General features: G+C 42.1%; 1 protein-coding gene across 3 annotated transcripts in view; it reads left to right on the forward strand.

Annotated features, from left to right (window-relative positions):
• EPB41L4B (erythrocyte membrane protein band 4.1 like 4B) overlaps positions 1-18,977 on the forward strand; it is a 178,641-nt gene that overhangs the window by 87,101 nt on the left and 72,563 nt on the right. For all 3 annotated transcript variants that reach the window (XM_054058998.1, XM_054058999.1, XM_054059000.1), the window contains exons 16-17: positions 9,773-9,954; positions 16,111-16,226. In XM_054058998.1, the coding sequence (XP_053914973.1) occupies positions 9,773-9,954; positions 16,111-16,226 (298 nt within the window). The remainder of the gene's footprint in view (positions 1-9,772; positions 9,955-16,110; positions 16,227-18,977) is intronic.

Consider the following 18,977-nt stretch of genomic DNA (forward strand, 5'->3'; position numbering starts at 1 on the left):
AGCAGACACACAGAAAGATCCAGCTTTTGGAGAAAAATATACTATCCAAAGTAGATAAGACAAAAACACAACGTAAAGAGACAGATAACAGCTTTCTCTCTGACTTCTGCATTGCAAAGCAGCGCATGATAATGATGAGAGCCTTGTTCAGCTTCCTGTGTTTTCAACACACTGTTGTACCTTGAAGTGACTGGTCAAACAGGATTGCTTTCTGTTGCTTTTGTTGCCACTGCATCACAAAAAAAAAAAACAGATTAAAAACTTGATTCAGCTGGAGTTCCTCACCTGATATGAGTCACTTCCACTAATAAAGCTTGTGGAGACTAAATGCTGCTCTCAACTACTTACTAATGACTGCTTCATGACTGTGCTTTAAAGCAAAACAACTTATTTTGAAACAGTTTCACAAGTGGAAATCTGTATTTAGTTGTAAAGTTCACAAAGCAGGCTTCTCTGTGCACTATATTTGTAGGCTACTACAGAAAATGGAAATATGTCTGTAATAACTTGCATATTGCTCCTAACTTCAGCATTTAATAACCTTCAGTTTTGAACTGGAGGAGAAGGTCATCTTTAAAAAAAACACAATATCTCCCATTCACCTTTCTAAAGATGGTGATTTTTTTTTTTTTTTCCTGGGTTGGAGTCTTGGCAGACTTGGCACAGAGGGGAGGTTGGTTGAGATGAGAAGTTCCACTAGCCTGATATCATAGATCCAATGGTATTTCTTTGTTTTGCGTTTCTTGATTAATGGCTTTCTGTTGACTCTGTGGGACTACTGCCTTTGGTTTGGGGGTGTCTTACCTCCTGTGATCTGTTGCATGTGCCTTTTTTGAAGATACTCAGTTCATTGCCTCTGTGGCAGAAGCAGCATTCATGATAACTACTTTAGTTATCATACCTTCTGAGAACTGAGGAATCTTCCAATTTAAAAATAAGATTAATGTTGAGCTGAGGCTGTTGGGGAAGCAGTGGAAATGCCCCTAGGGTTGTTTTCAAATTGCCACTACAATTACATTTTTGCTTTTGATTAGGTTTTGTACTTTCTAAATTTGTAATGTGCTTGGGGTTTTTTTTCTTTTTCATTTTTTTCTTTTTCATTTTTTGTCTTTTCTATTTTCCCTTGCAGTAGTGTGACCTTCAGCTTTAAACTATCAAACAACAAAACCTGCAGCTCATCATATCAAAGGTGAAGATTAATTGCATTAAGGAAGAACAGATGTTTCATGAAGGACCAGTTTGGAAAACATGTAGTTCCTGGCTTAGCGATGCCATATGTTGAAAGATTGTAAAAACTAGTGTTTTTTTTAATGAGACAGTGAAAAACATCCTTTACTTTCTGCCTTCTGAAGAAAGTGAAAGAAGTAGCCACACTTAATTAGTAGTAGGAAGTACTGATCTAATACAATTTAAACTCCAGATTAAAAGCCATTTGTTTAATTATTTATTTATTTCCCACTAAAACCGTAGAAATCTGTGCTGGAATGAGAATTGCAGTGGTTTATCTGCCATTACCAATTTTTGCAGTTTGAGAAACTCAGAGAAGTAGAAATACAAAATATTCCTACAGCTCTAGTGCTCTCTAAATTATGTTATGAGGTAGCAATGACCTCGGTAGCTAAGCAGATAACAAAAGTGCCTGTATTCCTTTTTGTCTCCAGGGGCCAAGCCTTTGAGTTGTGAGACCTTGTTGGCAAGCAGCAGGGCTAGTATCTTGATGTCCCTGAGCTGAATCTCTCTCATCAGTAGGAGTGTAGGAGTCAGGAAGGAAGGAAGAGCTCAGGGAAAAAAATGAGCCAGGGAGACAATAAGCTCAAGCAGAGAGTTTAGGAGAAACTGAGTTTTACAGTGGAGCTGGGAAAGGCGACGGTGGGAATGGTGAAGAGGAATGAAAGAGGCAAGGGAACTTAAAGGCTTAAGTATCCGTGTCTTCAGCACCTGGAGTTCACTGAATCAGGAAGCAAGGCTGATTTGAGGCAAGACCTCAAGGAACTGAAGTGTAAAACTGGATGTTGCTTCTGTATAAAAATCTTGAGCCCAGGAGGTTTCTGTGTGTTATCATTAATTTTCATATTCTACTGTTGCATTTACATTTGCAATTTCTGACTCAAAAAAAAATCTGAAAGTTGCATTTACAATAAAAGGAAAAATTTCTTGCCGTAAGTCAGATTAGTTGCATAAGTGTTGCAGTGAGAAAAGAGGTAGGACAGGTTGCAAGTTCATAAATAAGAAAGCCCTTGCTATGCTGAGTGATTGATTTTATGTTACTTTTACCTATTAATGCTGCCTTCGCAGCAACTAAGTGAAAAATTACGTCTTGCCTTGAGAAGAGTTTTTACTTGCTGTACGCTGTATCTGTTCAGTGGCTTAACTGGTGACATGTTAAAAGAGCAGAAATATGTAACCTAAATTGAAGTCATTTGTGTAGCAATGCTGTCAGGTATGTTCATGCTGAACTTCAAAGTTACGGCGAATTACTAAAAATTCAGAAGACTGCATTTCTTTGTAGAGAATTAAAAACATTCAGAATCTGAATACTTTAGAAGCATGAAACTTCTACAGTTAGATTAATTTATTTTAAAATGTGTTTTTTTCAAGGAATTTCAGCTTGGGAGGACAGAGGCAGAAAGGAGATTTTCTAACATGGGAGCATATTGTTAGGGAAAGCCAAATCCAGTGGATTGGTTTGAAGGCTAAAGTGATGTCACCTTCGTAATCTGCTAGATCTGAGGCTGCTGTAGTTCCTTGGTTCTGAGCCCAGCCTGTAGAGATGCTGAACATGTGTTCCAGAGATGTAAATACACACAGAGCACACATTCAGCCAGCCATGCAGAGCAGAAGAGGTAGAGAGGAGTGCCTTTTACCAGCACCCACAGACACAAAGAGCAGCAAACAAACATGGCGCAGTACGGAGCTCAATCCTGTATGCACACAACCCCACAGAAAACAGGACTACAGTCAAGAAGATGGCCTAGACTGCAGTGATTTGGGCTTGACCAGCCAAGCATACTGACCAGAAGCTTCCTTACTTGAGGCTCCTCCCTTTTCATCCCCTCCTCTTCTTTTTCCCCATGTTTCTTCCCTAATGCACACAGGTTCTCCCATTTCCTTCCTTTGTATATTCTTAGTTACCCCTGCTTTTTCTCTGTATTGCTCCCAGTCTTGCTAAGTCTGTACATTTCCCACGGCTACCTAGGTAGTTTGTGCCTTATGTGGTATTACTGCTATGGTTTCCTAGTCAGTGGGGGCCTCACAAGGTTCTCACCAAAAAGACTCTTAATATTCCCCATCACTGCTGTGTCAAGACTGACCATTTCTCATGTAGCTCTCCTAAAACTCCCTGTGATATCCAGCAGTCCTCAGGGCATGCTCCGTGTAATATTTGTTAGCTGCTTAAGCTTTCATGTGTAAAGTCCAGCAGTCACTTCTGTCACATCCTTTAGTGTCTCACATTCTCCTCTTTTAGATAAGCTTCAGGCCTGTGCCTGCATCTCTTTCCACATTTTTTGGCAGGTATGTGATACTGAGTAAGGAGAAGTGAGACAGGGATGTGCTTAGCTAGGAGGACCTGAGTTATTTAATGGGTTAAGCTGTGGAAAAAGCTGTAGCATAGTTAGCAACCCAAGATCAGCTGCAGGCTGTCTTGGAGACCTAAGTTCCTTGCTTGTTTTTGATTTTGTATTTTAACCTGATTTAGCGTGCATGGATTAGCCACCCCAAGTTACTTTATTTCTCAAGGACAGGCATACATTGTCTGTGACTGAAAGGAGAAGGCAGCACTGACTTGGGGGAGGATTTCATCTGTCTTAGAAAATCTTGTGTCTGCTTTTCAGAGTTCTTCTCATCTGCAAGGACATCTGGGACAATGAATGTTTTTGACAGGTGATTAAATATCATTAGCTATCCTTATCATTAATTAAAACCATTCATAAATGAAGAAATGCAAGTTTATTTCCCTCGAGGGCATATTTTGCATGATAGTTTTGCAAGGCAGTGTTTTTTTAATGATCTTTATGTAGATAAGGTGAAATCTGTGAGGACAATGGCTTTGTCGAGTCAAGATCTGTTTCTTGTTATTATCTGTGTTTTATTAGAACATGCTTTGCCGCAGGCTCTGTTCTTCTTTTGGAGAATTCGAGATTACTCCTGCTTCAAATCTGAGTTCAGCATCTTGTAATGCAGGAAGCTGCTGCGTATGCTTTTATGTCCTACAGTAGAAATTTTTGCTGCTCCATCACTGTTTCTGAACAACCACTTCCTCATCACCATTTTCTTCTTCCTTCCAAGGTTGGTTTGTCTTTCTGGGAGAAGGTTGCTGGCTGCCTGCTCTGCTTTCTGAGGTGTCCCTAGGAATGGATGGGGCTGCTGATCATCTCTGGCAGCGAGGAGAGAAATCTGCAACACATCTTCCCTGTTCTTTCATAAAGTATGCAAACAGTCCAGCTCTCCAGTCATCTGGTGGTGTCAGGGCAGAGCATGGAAGTGTAACAGTTAGGGAAGCTATTTCTGGCCAGCACAGGGGTCTTGGTTACAGGCATGGTACAGGAAAAATAAAAAGCAACCTAAGTTTGGTTTTAGTGATCTCAATATTCTTTTACTTGGGAACACTTGTTTCTTTTATGTGTCTTTTATGTGTCCTAGTCTTTGGTTGTATAAATGAAACGTAATCCTCTTTGTTTTATAAGAAATCCTCCTGCCATGGTCTCTCTCCTCTTCTTGTGTAATGCTGGGTCCTTTCAATCTTTTCCTTCAGCCCAATGGTTCTGGCTATTAATTGATACTCATGCAGAACACCACCTTGTTTCTATCTCATTGCCTCTTCATTACTCTTCACAGGGAAACTTCAAGATTATGCAGAATTCCTATAGTCTCTGTGCTCCTTTACACGCACTAGCAACACAAGAGGTGTGTGAGATTCTGAACGTGATTAGAGGAAGTTAGGCTGAAAATTCAGTTTGGTTTGTCTGGGTGTTTTTTTAACTTCTTTTGAAGTATGGGGTAGTGATGGATGTGGTGTTTGTTGAAGGTTATTAGAAAAGTATCACTAGCCCTACAAGCCTGTGATTTTTTTAAACTACTGTTCGGCTGTAACAGGAAGGGTCTAAAATCAACAGAGAAAAACCCAAGAGGCACAAAAGTTTGAGCCTGCTTTCTGCTCTTGCCCACTGGCGTCCTCAGGGAGGGAGGAGAAGAGACATGCCCCCCCCCCCATTTGTTCTCCAAGTGTAGCTTCATACAAGTGGGAGATGCTTACAAGAAGTATGTGGAAGAACAGTTACAGACAGGGTACAGGAATAAGCTTTCTCTAGGACACAGGAGAAAGATGTTTGTGCAGGTCTGCACAGTAGTGTTCTACAGGAGAATGAGAATGGCAGCTGGAGAATGGCAGGAGAACGAGGATGGCATGGAAAGACTAATACTTTTCAAAAATTCTCTTATCACTCACTGGTTACACCAAAACTGGAAATCCTCTCACACCAGGCCTGTCATGGATGAGAGAAAAGTCCTGAATGGGTTATAATCTTAGCACATGAGAAGTCTGCAGTTCAGTGGGAAAGACAGTATGTTTGTACTGCTAGGTAGGAATAACCTGCTTCACAGCTGAGGCTGTAGGGAGTGGAAACTTGGCCAGTTCAGGAAAGGATCTGCTGTTTTTGAAGATCGGAAGTTGAACATAAGTCAACAACCCCAGGTTGTTGTCAACTTTATTTAAGTAAAAGCAAATATCATGTTCCAGTGTAGAAACAAGAGTAGATACAACAGGGTGTGGGAAGAAACCCTTCCTCTTTGTGAAGCATTCACAAAGCCCCAGCTGGAATGGGGTGCCCAGTTCTGAGTGCCACATGTCAGAGGCAGAGCAAGGGGCAGATGGGGATGGTAAGACATACCAGAGCTCTATGAAATGTGTGACTTGTGAGGGATTACTGAAGAACAGAGCTCTTCAGACTCTGAAGGGAGATATGAAGAGCCTTTTTCAAAAACACAGATTTCTGTAGCAAAAATACCGTGTTCCCTGTGCCTGTGATAGATGAGAGAGGAAATAGAAGGCTTAAATTGTAGTAAAGGAGACAAGATAAACAAAGAATGTGTGTGTAGGCATGGGGAGACCCTGAAGCTGGTTACACAGGGTAGGCATGGAGTCTCAGCTAGGGAAGGTATCGAAGATTCCTTTCAGCCAATCAATTGGGGCAACAAAGGCCTGTGTTGTTCTGCTCTGAGGGGAGAGGTGGATAATTCAATATTTCAAACACCTTTCTGTTCCCCATTTTTCTGTGATCTCATAACACTATGTTATGTCTCAGTCGTACACTAGAGGCATGGTTTGGTAAGGGTGCAGGTGGCTGGAGCACGTGAAAGGTAGGAATGTCAACTGAGAATTGCTTTTAAAGCAAAGAGTGAGGGGAATAACATTGGGATAGAAGGCTAGTAATGTAAATAAAATTTTTAAAATTGAAGAAGTAACCAGATGTTACATATTATTTGCCCTGTTCTGCCATATGCTGCCTTCCTGGTCAGAAGAAAGGAAGTGTGTAAGATTGGGGCTAAAAGCAATACCAAGTATCTTGTGAACTTTCAGCTGCTTTTTTGAAGGTTCAGCCTCCGGTAGCTAAATCCTCAGGAGTGCTTTGCCTGAGAGAGGGATGAAGAAGGAAGAAACATTTCTTCCTTTACAGAAGAGTCTGTAGGCCTTTGCCCTATCTTTCTTGAAGAACAGGAGCTAGTTGTATAGGAAGCAGCTGAAGCTTGTTGAGAAAATAAGTCTGGTAAATGACAGAGGAAAAAGAGGAAACCTGCAGGACAGCCAATTGACTTTTACAAGGTAAAACAAAAGTGTAACATTGGCATAGTGGGAGGGCCAGAATACATGTACAAGAGAAAGTATTAAAATTGATACCTGTCCATATATGCATATAGTCTGAGAGCATTACTTGATGTCTGGGGAACAAGTATGAAAACCTCGAAGGCTTAGGATGTAGTCAGAATGTTGGTTCATTGAAAGTAGTGATATATTTGCATTAATGAGTCAGGAAGGGTGTGTGAGCACGTTATCTATTCAGGTAAGCCAGGTGGAAGCAAGCAATAATGGCAGAGATGCATTGGGGGGAAAAGTCTCAAGTTTCTAGATTTAAGACAGCGGAAGAACAGAAAAATAAGTGAAAAACAGATGTGATATATGATAATAATGATGCTGCCTTGTAGAAACTGCACCAAGATGTCCCATGTGCCCCTAAATTATATACTAGAGAGTACACAGAAAAGACTACAAATGGTATTTTTGTTTGGGTATTGTCCACTCTTCTAGTAAACTGGCTCTGGGGCTGTCGCAGGCCCTGTTGTTATGATTGTTCATAACTCATCAACTTAGTACTGAGGGTATGGGTGCAAAAGTCTTCCTCACTCCAACCCCATATCCATCAGAAGCACGAGAGTTGACTGACCACTGAGATGAGTTTGCCTCAATATCTGTTAGTTGTTGTCAGCCTTGGAAGAGTGCAGATGACTGCATTCTTTTCAATGGGCCAGCAGTTTCAATGTGGGATTTCACACCAGGGTGCATGGCCTGAGTGTTGACATCTTGACTGGAGCTTTGTGACTTATTGGCCTCAAGGACTTCAGTGCTCAGCTGAACATCAGCTTTGCTGGGCTAGCTATTTACTTCTTCGAAGGAATGGTTGCCCTGCAGTTTACGTTGTGTGAGCACTGCTCTTTGGCCAATCAAGAAATGCATCTAGAGAATTTGGTGCATGTTTGACCTCATGCCAGAGTGATTTTGGCTCATTCAGTTGCTCAGATCATTCACATTTTTGCGTGGAAGCTACCTCATGCCCGCAGAAATATGGGGAGTCAATATAAGGATTTGTTGTGATCGCATTGGTTTTGAAAAGGCTGGTCAAAAATCTGCTATGCCAGCCTGCCAGCAGGTGAAATGAAAGCAACTCCCAAGTGCAGTGGGGTTTGTGTCTTGAAAAAAAAAATTAAATCATAGACTGAAAGAAAAGGATATGCGGAGGCTTCAGCCCAAACCTGATCTTATTTCCAATAAGGTTTTTAACTGTGTAAAAAAACCCAGCTATCCTCACAGTCAAAAAATGTCACTTCAATCCAAGGCGCTTGAAGGAGGAGTGCAGGAGAGCTGTTACAATTAGTGTGCAATCTTGTTAGGCTGTAACATTTTTCCCCAGTAGACGCTTGCTTGATTTGATTATAGCAGTGAAGATATAGCGCAGTTTCAAAAGACAGACCAGTCCTGGATTATCTGAGCTCACCAAAGCTGTCCTCTGTGGATTAGACCCCTATTTGTATTGTTTTCTTAAGGCAAGTAAGGCATCAGAGGTGCCTTTATTGGCAGTCGTTGCTACATGTCCGGAACCCGCCAAGATTAATATAAAAAACATTCCCCTCTCCACCTCCTGCTTTCAAAAAGTAACCAGTATAGAAGTGTTATTCAATTACTACCCAGTTGGAAAACTCATATTGTCAGAAGTTGTTACTAAGAAGACAGTGGTTATTAATGATGTACCGAGTTGCATGTTTCAGCATATCTTTAGAAATTATACAGATGCGTTTATTTGCAGATGACTGGTTAATTTTGCTTTGAATCAATAAGTAATCTGCAAACAACATATGTGGCGAATAGCTAGGTATAATTTATTCATTGTTCCTTTAATTATTCTGGTTTTCTTTATTCTGTAATGTCAGGTTTTCAGCTGCTGTTAGTAATAAGAGCAAACAGAAAACGCATGCAGCTGAAGATATAATTTCTTTAGCATGTTTCAAATGGGCTGGGGATTCATCTTTTTCTGAAATAAATTGGTTTACTGCAACTACTATCTATTGTAATACTATAGAATACGTTAAAACGTTATAAAAATTTTAAGCACTCCCCTGAGGAAAGCATATTGAAGTCATTTGGAGTACTTATGTGGATTTATCTCAGTCTTTTGGGTTGCTGGCATGGAGACAAAATACTGTTTCTGGAAATTCCCCATTTCAAACAGTAAACTGAAACAGCATCAGTTAAAACTATTGAAGAAAATCAAGTGACATTTGACACCTCTAAGTTAGAGATGATGAACCAAAATTTCAGTGTGTTCCCATGTGTCTGTATATTGTAGACTGACAACAGTTAATCTCTTAGCTAAACACATCCAAAAAAACTGTTAGTTTACCAGCATAGGTATGATTCCTTTTTTACTAAGTGCTATTTTGTGTGTTGTTACCAGTAAAATCTTTTATTTCCAATGGGATCTTTCTCTGTTTTTTTCCCAAGTCACTATTTTTTCATACAGGTATTTTGCACCATAAATTTGGAGGCCCAAACTTTCTCAGGAATGTAATGCTGTTCTGGGACTGTTCCTTGGTTTGCTCTTCTGACAATTTCGCTTTAAAGGAGTTATTGTTTTCTGCCTGACACAATCCAGGTGAAGTTGCAAATTCCTGCAGTATAAATGTTGATGGTTTTGAGAATCATATTTCATAAGCCAGTCAGAATTTGACTCAGCGTGAGAGTCTAGCAAAGGTTGTGAAGCGTCTAAAAGAAAAAATAATGCTGATTTTAAAGTCATGCCAAGCAAGCAGAGACATCCTTTTTTCTCACCTTACGAGTCTCTTGATAACAGAAACCTGTAAATATTTGAGATATACCTTGTTAAACAAAAATTTACAAACCAGCTATGCATTTTTTTTTCAAGGAAGTTTGCACTCTGTCTCTCCAGATGTACAATTTGTCCTGCTGCTTGCCACTCTAACATGAGCTGATTTTATTTTGTAGCTACCCCTTGAACAACAGTGACCTGCATCAGTTCAACATTGAGGAGAATGGTGGAACACCATATACTGCAAAAATGCCTGCAAGGCACCACCACCACCACCGTCATCACCACCATCACGCGAATTATGGCGCTCTTGCTCCTGACAACAAAGACATTGTTTCTGGAGTTCCAAACCCAAACAGTAAGTCCACTGCAGTGCATGTAATTTCAGTAACTGTGCTGCTTCTAGATTTGTCTCTGGCAAGAAGGCAAAGGAAAACAACACATTTTGTTTTTTCTCCTTGAAGAATATGCTTCCTGTTATTATTTGCTGGCTTTGTAGTATGTGCAAATGAGACAAGATTTGCAATTTCCTGGCTTTGCTACAGGGTTGCAGGATTTGGTGTTAGATTGGTGTTCCATAGCTCAACAAAAACCCAGTTAGTCACAGATGTTGAGTCTCTGGTCACCTGGCACAGGCTATTTTTTCATTATTGATATTCATTCCTCTAGTTTCACAAACCTGTCTTCATCTGCCGTTACCTTTTGCTGATCTGCCCAGCTGGCCTTTAGCACTCATGGTTTGGATCTGACTCTTGCTTTCATGTCTGGGAACAAACAGCAAAAATTTTGGAGCACTGGACAAGCAATGTCTTGCTCTTAGTTTGGGTAATGGGAACAATTCCTGCTCAGCCCTACTTACAATGACTGGAGTATGCTTGCATGCTCAGTGGAGAAATTCTTGGCTTGTAGAAAGCAAAGAAGCCTATCTGTTCCTGATGCAACCTTGGGGGGAGTTTGGGTCTCTGCTGCTGAACATGTACAGGCCTTTTTTAAGGGTAAATAGCTTGGCCAAATGCTTGTAGGTTTACAAAGGAACTGAAAGAGAAACATCCCTGCCATTGAACAATCCCACTTCTTGCCCTCCAAATTTTTAATCTCTGCACTCTGCGGTGTGTGAGATGCTGAAGCTGTGTGAGAATTTCAGAAGATGGGCAAAACAGGGTATCATCTTTTATTTTCCTTCTCTCAAACGGACAATCAGTTCTTCCTTTGCCCATTTTTTGCCTTTATTATTGTAATTCACCCTGAGATAGGCATCTGTTATGGACACTTTCAACCTAGGCAGATAATCTGACAACTTTCAAATTTCTGAAACCAGGATCTTGTAATGGACAGTGCTGGGTCACCTCAACTGTAGGCTGTACTATCTCAGCAGTAACGCACAGGCATCTGCCTGCACAGGCACTTTAATCAGACTTTCTTTCAGAAACCCAGAAACGTTTTCTTTAACTTACTTTCCCAAGGAGAAGGAGATAACAGGTTTTAGGAAGGAAGCTCAAGAAATAAAATGCAAGGCATCGTAGATGATTTAGAAAGGAATCCTAGAGCAGCAGTACAAATTGCTTGCTGGGGCTTTCACTGAAGCTGGTCCTTAAGAGCAGCCTCCAGGAGACATGCTGTGCTTCTCTATCTTTCATTGATTTTATGCTCCATGCTGGTTTAGCTTCATGGTGTGGAGTGCATGGGGCTGGCATGGCACACCACCAATGCAGCTTCCCTGTGCCCAGTGCTGCCACAGCAGCGCAAGGCAGGCCACTGGGCACTCCTGCATCTCAGCCATGGTCTGCAGCAACCTACGCCAGCACAGAGCACCCTGTTGGATACCTGCTGGGCAGTTCACCCTGAACGTGCACCTGCTGAGCTTTGGCCGGCTGTGCACAGGCTGCCATGAGCAGCAGCTGAGCGCTGGCAGTGGAGAGACGTTGGCAAGGCTGAGCTGGAAGGCTTTGCCCAGGCTGTCAGCCTGGTGCAGCAGGAGGCAGTGACCTTTCTGGGGGCTGTGCCAGCACCTATTTTTCTTTCCCAAATTAGAGCTGAAGCATGCCAGGAAATTCAGTCACAGCCAGCCTTTGCTGCTGCCCAGTGTCCCAGCCCTGAGGGTACTGCAGGTCCTACTGTTCCTCTCCCCCATCCTGAGAGCTCTCTTGTCCTGCCCACAGCCCCAGGTCCTATGTCAGCCCCCTCACCAGGGTTTCAATGCCTGCCTCAGCAACACCACAGCAGGGCCGGTCTCCAGCTCCCTATAGCCATGGCATGGGTCCTGCTGAGCTGGGACCACCCATAGAGCAGAAGGTGATGAAAGAAATAATAGCAAAAACCAATACAGGATATTTATTCCAGCTCTGTGTCTCCTCTTAGGCTACATTGCTTTCCTACTCCTTCTTGTTGGTGAAATAAGCTTAGAAAAAGCTTAAAAAAAGCATAAGGGCAAACATCAGGAGCAGTTCTGTTTGTGTCCAGTGAGTGTTACCTGCAAGATGAAATGTGGGGCCCTGGAGGCTGTCCACCTGGACACAGGCAGGACAAGCTCTCTCCCTAAATCCCACACCACTTGGGGGGCTCAGCCTCACTGGCCTGTCCAGCAGTTGCAGTTCTCTGAAGAGGACTTCCAACAGCTGAGACACTCACGTAGCACCCATTCCTGGAGGTAGATTTACCTTTATCTTCATTTTGTTTGCTTGCAGCTGGTTCGTGCTAACTATTTGATTAGAGAAAAGGTAGCCGGTGCTGGTTCCTAACATGGTTTCATGCCATTAGTAACACGGCCTCATGCCAGTAGTGCCAAATCATAGAATTGCTTGGTTGGAAAAGACCTTTGAGATCATCGAGTCCAACTGCACTTGTCCACTACTAAACCATATCCCTGAGCACTTCATCTACCTGTCTTTTGAATACATCTGGCAATGGTGACTCAACCACCTCCCTGGACAGCCTGTTCCAGTGCCTGGTAACCCTTCGGTGAAGAAATTTTTACTGATGTCTAATCTGAACCTCCCCTGGCACAACTTGAGGCCATTTCCTATCATCCTATTGCCTGTCTTTTGGGAGAAGAGACCAACATCCACATTGCTACAACCTCCTTTTAGGTAGTTGTAGTCAGTGATAAGGTCAGTCTCCTTTTCTTCAGGCTAAACAACCCCAGTCCCCTCAGCTGCTCCTCATAAGACTTGTTCTCCAGCCTCTTCACCAGCTTCATTACCCTTCAAATGCCAATTCATGGTTTCTCTAAGGGAACAGAAAGGGACATGGTCACCTCCAAGGGGAAGCTGTAGTGTGGGCACGTTGGCTGTGTCCATTTGAGCTGCTCAGGTGGCTGTGTGTACCTTGTGCTGGTTTGTCTTAATACAGGCATACTGCTCCACCACACCCCATCGCTCATCCGCTGAGGAACCTATGTCCATGCACACGGCTGAAGGCGCAAAGCTGATTTCCCTTGAAAGGCCAGTCTACTGTTAGACCTGGCGTGTTTATGCCATTAGATCCATGATGGTATCGATAGGACCACTTGCCTTAAAACAGAGTCGGTTACTCATTTGCCATGTGGGATGAAAGGTCTGGGAGTGCCTTTGTAAGGTTGGTACTCAGCAGGCTTGTCTTCTCTTTGTTTGTTTTTAATGGATTCGTTAAAATGCTGCTCAAGCTGTTTCAGCTGAGAAAACTCTTGTAGGGAGCCTGTGGAAGAGGCTCATAGTGTATGTGCTGAAGCGGTTAGGAGCATGCTGGCTGGCTCTTGGTTGTCTAGGGTGGCACACATGGCAGACTGCTTGGGACAAGAAAACTCAGGCAGACAGGAGCTGATATCAGGGGTCTGCATCAGGAACCCGCGGGCACAGGGACTGATGTCTGGCTCCAGGCTGTGTGGAAAGGCCGCTGCTGGGAAAGTGTTTCTAGGAAGTAAGTTGTCACTAACCCGGGGACACTTTTGGGGAAGAGGGTGCTTGTGATGAAAATATCTCAAGTGGAAGTGTCTAGAGAGCCAAAAGGTCTCTCTGTGGGGAGAATCTGCTCTCCTACTGGAAAAATTCCACATGAGGCTGACAGAGGTAAAGCTGTGCACACTAGCACATCAGTTCTGATACCTTGTGGCTTTCCAAGAGACCATGGGCATTTCGTGACTTTTTCCTGTTCCTGTGGACTGGACTCACCTCTGGGCTCTGAGGTGGTTTTAAATTCATCTGAAGCAGAAAGTGCGGTGACCCACTCATACATACCCAGCACTGGATTGAGAGAGGGAGAAGGCATCTGCTGCCTTTCCTCCACTTATGCCTATTCCAATAAATTCCAAAGTTTCAGCACAATTTGCAGTACGTGGGCAGGAGAGAGGGAAATTGCAAAATAGAGGACCAAAGCTCCCTTTAAATATGGGTGCATGTATCACAGCAAGCACACAGCCTGGGATTTTGTTTCAGAAAACAAACCTGGGCGAGACCTGACTGATATTTCACATTCCAAGTAATTTGTCTACTTGAATTACTGGAACAAGTGAAATCCAGTGAAACAAATCTGACATGTGTGTTTATGAAGGCAGTTCAACAGAAGATGTTGTTTTCCTGCATTCAGCCTTATTATTATATTTGCAATGCTGCCCTTTGCCTCAAAGCTTACATATGCGGATCATATCCTTTTATGCAGCAGATCTTTCCCTGATGTGTTTACAGAATCCCAGTCCCAGGGACCACTGTATTGAAGAGCAGCTACCCTCACAGCACCCACGTCTTCCCACAGAGAGGGTGAGCTGCTTGCTAAGCCTAATTGGCATGGCAACGTTGTGCATGGATTATCAGGTGCACATGAGCAGATCCACTGGCAGCAGCTGAGACTGTCGCCAAAAACAGATGCCAACAAGTGTGCAACATAGCCCACAGAACTTTTTTGACGGAAGATGGTGAATGAGAAGAAGGGGCCCAGCTTGCCTCTTGAACTCTGGGCTCAGCTTGCAGGTTATCACTTACAAAAAGACATCCTTTATGCCTGAACTGATTGTTTCAAAAGCCCTTGTGTAACTCTGAGCAGAGAATGGTATAATACAGACTGAGTTTCAGGCTGAAAATATTGCTTTGAAAGATGACAGTGCATCCAGATCCTTTCTTGAAATAATAGCCTGGTTTTACCAAGACTTAATGCTGTCTCAGGAAATGTATGCCTTTTGTGAGAATTCAGTTTTTTTACCTTTTTAAAAATCCATTTTCAAGGCTGAGTTAAAAGGCTAAGTTGGCTACCTTCTTTTCCACAGCTCTCCCTTTAAGCAAAAAAAAACAGCTTAAAAATCAGATTTAAATCATAGGAAACTTGAATAATTTTAAAGTGGCATTTTTCCATTTCTGTGTTCTTTCTCAACAGGAATATAGAATAACTGTGTGTCTTCAAAAAAAACTCCAACATCATCATGTCTTATCTTATGTCTTTGGTAATTTATTCCCATGTATCAATGGGGAGTTTCACAGTCTCACAACCATGGAAGCAGCTGTGATGTGAGAAATGCGAAACTCATCACTAACTTGTGATGAGAGACCACCGAAGGGAGGTCAATGCTGATGTTGTAACCCCTTCCAGGACATTATTATCTCAGGGTCTGATAATATGGTATCAATGCCAAAACCAGCTTTTTGATTACATCCCTATACGCTGGTTTTAGCAGTTTGTCTCTAGTCAGCAAAGCCCTTAATGTATTTTTAAACAGCTGTAGAATTAGATCTTGAGGGAGTAATATTTAATATTCTCAAGACAGCTTAAGAACCTTATCCAAATAAAACTGCAGCCAGTGCAAAGTTTTTATTGATGTTAGTGAACTTTGAATCAGGCTCCAGAGATTACCGGATTGTTCCTAACTGTTACTACCTAGACTCCGTGGCAAAAAGAAATGCAGGAGGACACAGGAAATCATTAAATCATCACATGATGAAGCTCGTTTTTCTCAGAGTACTTGCAGATATACCTATACATGCTGCACCATCCCCAAGATGTCATCAGAGACCTTTCAGGGCTGTCTCAAAAAATATTTTTCCTTATCTTTTTTTGTCGGTGGTTTACTCAAAATCTATGTTGACAAAGCACAGCAAATTCCTGACAACAGTCTTAAGGAGACTGGCATATAAATAAAGATGTCTGAGAGAAGCCAAAAGAGATACTCTGATCTCTTTACACATCACGTGTTCTGAGAGTGGCACCTTGGCTGCACAAATAATCCCTCTGGTGTCAACTGAGTTTTAGACTATATTGCAGGAGGCAGGAAGGGGGGTGTAAGGAGAGAAGTATCTAGTCCAGAGGTGGCAAAAGCCCTGCTGAAACGTAGGCATGGGAGAGAAGGAGGGGGAGGAATTGTCTGCTAAATAGAAAAAGGAAGAAAATATTTGACAGGCATAATTACAAAACAATTTAGGTGGTCCTACAGGGAAGATGATTTGCTGACCTCTGTCTCTTCAGATGCAGCTGAGTGTCTTGCTCTTTGATTCTTCTGTAGCCTCCCTTCAGACTCTGTTTTTTTCTTTCTTTCTTTCTTTCGGGCATCTTTTAGAACTGAGCTCAGGACTTCCCCTTCTTTATGATGAAACTCCCCATCTGAAGAAAATAGAAACGGAGAGTGTGAAGGTAGTTGGACCATGGCCAGCCCTGCACGTCAGCATGAACAAGGTATAGCATATACATATATACTTCTACATTCATGTGCCAGAAAGCCCCTTTATGGTTTCATAATCAAAAGCTTTTGCCTTTTCACCTCCAATTCAAATCAACATTCATCTGCAACTGACTTGCTTTTTAATCACCTCTCACCTTAGCCTCATGGGACTGGGATTTGGTTTTTAGATTTAGCATTTCCTTCAACTTTGCCTTTTAAAATTTCAGAAGCTGCTGCAACTATGTTACGATGTAGTTTAGTTGTGAAGAGTTAGTCATCTAGGCAGCCCAGAGCTGTAAAAGAATAACACTTTAAGTGATAAAAAAACCCTCTTGTTTTTCTACATCAGAAGTCTGTGTTATGCCTTATCTCCCCTCCCCAGCCCTGCCCCTTGCATCTGATGTTAGCGGGTGTTTTATGAGTGAGTTTTTGCAGGGGAGGGAAAACAGCCACGTCCCACTTTTTCTGCCAGAGATCAGAGGCCACCAGGTCAGTGGCTCCTTGTATCCGTGTGAGGAAAAATCCGCTATGCCTGCACTGTGGAGTGCCTTGTGCTGAGTCTGGATAGAGACACAGAGACCTGAAGCTCTGGTTTTCAACCACATCAGTCCTGAGCTGAACCCAGTGAAGCCAATAAGAGCATTGCCACTGCCTTCAAATGAGGTGGGTCTGGGCCCTCAGTAACTGTACAGACCCATTAAAAGAAAAGTGGTGTATTGAGAGTTTTCTGCTAATTCAAGAAATAAGTCAATTAAATTGCTTTACTTTGAGTTTACAGACAGCCTCTTGTTCTTGATATTATGTCAGTAAGTGTTAGGAAAACGAAAATCAAAGGAGAGGTGGTAGTGTATCAAAAATACAAGCATAAGAGGGCTGTATATCTATGTAACATAATCTTTCTGGTTTTTGGATGAGAGAATCCAGGAAATGGAAGTCAAGAATGCAAATCAGTGGGTCAGGTGTTTCCAATAAAAAGGAAATATTGGATTTTTTTTCAACATTCTAGTTAATTGAGGTTAATCCATAATGCAACATTTTTTCTGTTATGAAGATTTGCTTGAAGAATCACATTCAGGAGGTGTCATGGGGTGGTTGTGTAGTTCACCTAAAGACTTATACGTTATGAAGGTGGTCATGCAGCAATGACCTATGTTCTGACTTTTGGAGACTACCAAATTGACAAATCAAAGTGGAATATTTTAGACTTTTTCTAAATTGATTTAACTTTCAACTGGGAGGAGTTTTCATTTTGTCTAACTGGTTGGTTTGAGTGAGGAATAGTTAAATCACACAGCAGACAAACTAAGGTGAAATGGAAAATAAGTCTTTTTTTTTTTTCCCCTTGGACATTTGTCAGATTCTTCTTCTAGAAATACACTTAACTGGAAATAAGTGCAGTTTTTTATAGGCAAAGCTAATTAAGTTTTGACATAGTTTGCCAAAGGAAAATTCTTCATCTCATGGATTCATCCAGTGAATACTCAGGTCTTGTGAGAGGAACACTGTAGTTCTGATGTGAGTACTAGTACTCCATCTTAAAGCCAGCTGAGAACATTCACTTAGGTGCGATACCTCAAATATGCTTTAAAGGATGGTTCTACACCACTGAGCTTATTGACAGCCGAGTCTGGCATATATAAATAGCTGAAGCAAAGAAGTGAAAGGACTTCCTCTGTGTTGACCACAGTGCACAAGTAGATAAAAAAGTCCGGCTTGTGTATGGAAAAAAATTCAAGCAGTGCCCTCAATGGTACGCTTGTGATCTGAAAATGAGTAGATCTATGGTCTTTGTTCTTTCTTTCAATAAAAGCTTAAACCACTTTGGTCCTGTGTTCCACTGTAGTGTGCAAGTAGTCCCAAAAGAGTCCCTGTGACTTCTGCCTGGCAAAGTCTGACCTTTGATCCTCTTGCTCTTCTTTCTTCTCTGAAAATCCATGGAGGGAGCATTCAGTTCTCCTATAATTAACGGTTTTCTTTGACTTGTTCTGACAGCTCTAGAATCTTGTCCACAGTCGAATGGATTATTTATTTAAGAACTAATTAGCAGAAACCAGTATCACAGCAAGTCAGTTCTTCACAGTAAATGCAGCTGCATAGTAAATGCAGCCTGTGTCTGGTGTGGTAAGACTTCCATCAGTCAAAGTTTAGCTGATGAAAATGTCTTGCAATGACCACCAGGAGCTTCTAAATGCTTCAGTTTCTGGCAGAAGCTCAACAGAAGGCAAGGCTAGAGACATGGGCTGTCTAATGAAAATCCTCTACTGGCAGTCGTAGAGGATTTAGGTTTAGGAGCTGGGCAGCAATCCCGTGAGCGGCAATTTCCGTGTGAATGCAGAGGAAGCCATTCCCTCAAAATGTGTTAAAGTTCCCGTTTTTGAACCATCTAAATATTGTACATGTTCTTGAAACATGCCGAGAGTCACCACCAGAAAGCACTTCAGCGATCAAGCCCTCACATTACAGGCTGTGGGTTGTGACCGACAAACCATTCTGAAGTTCTTTTGGCCCTTTGCTTGTGTTTTCTTCTCCAAGCACCATTTTCTGACCTGGATCCTAGTGAAATGTGTACACAGAGTTCATAAAATTAAAACAAACAAACTGCAGGTCTTTGGGCAGAGCCTGGAGTTGTCTCAGCAGATGGCTTTTCCAATGAAAGGGAGGGACGTGCTGTAAATATTCAGTTAACTCTGGGCTGAAATGCTATGGAGCATCACCCAGCACAAAGGCAGCAGTGCAAGTTAGACAGGATTGGACAGCCCTGAACT

This window comes from Cuculus canorus, chromosome 2 (genome assembly GCF_017976375.1).
Source record: "Cuculus canorus isolate bCucCan1 chromosome 2, bCucCan1.pri, whole genome shotgun sequence".
NCBI lineage: Eukaryota > Metazoa > Chordata > Aves > Cuculiformes > Cuculidae > Cuculus > Cuculus canorus.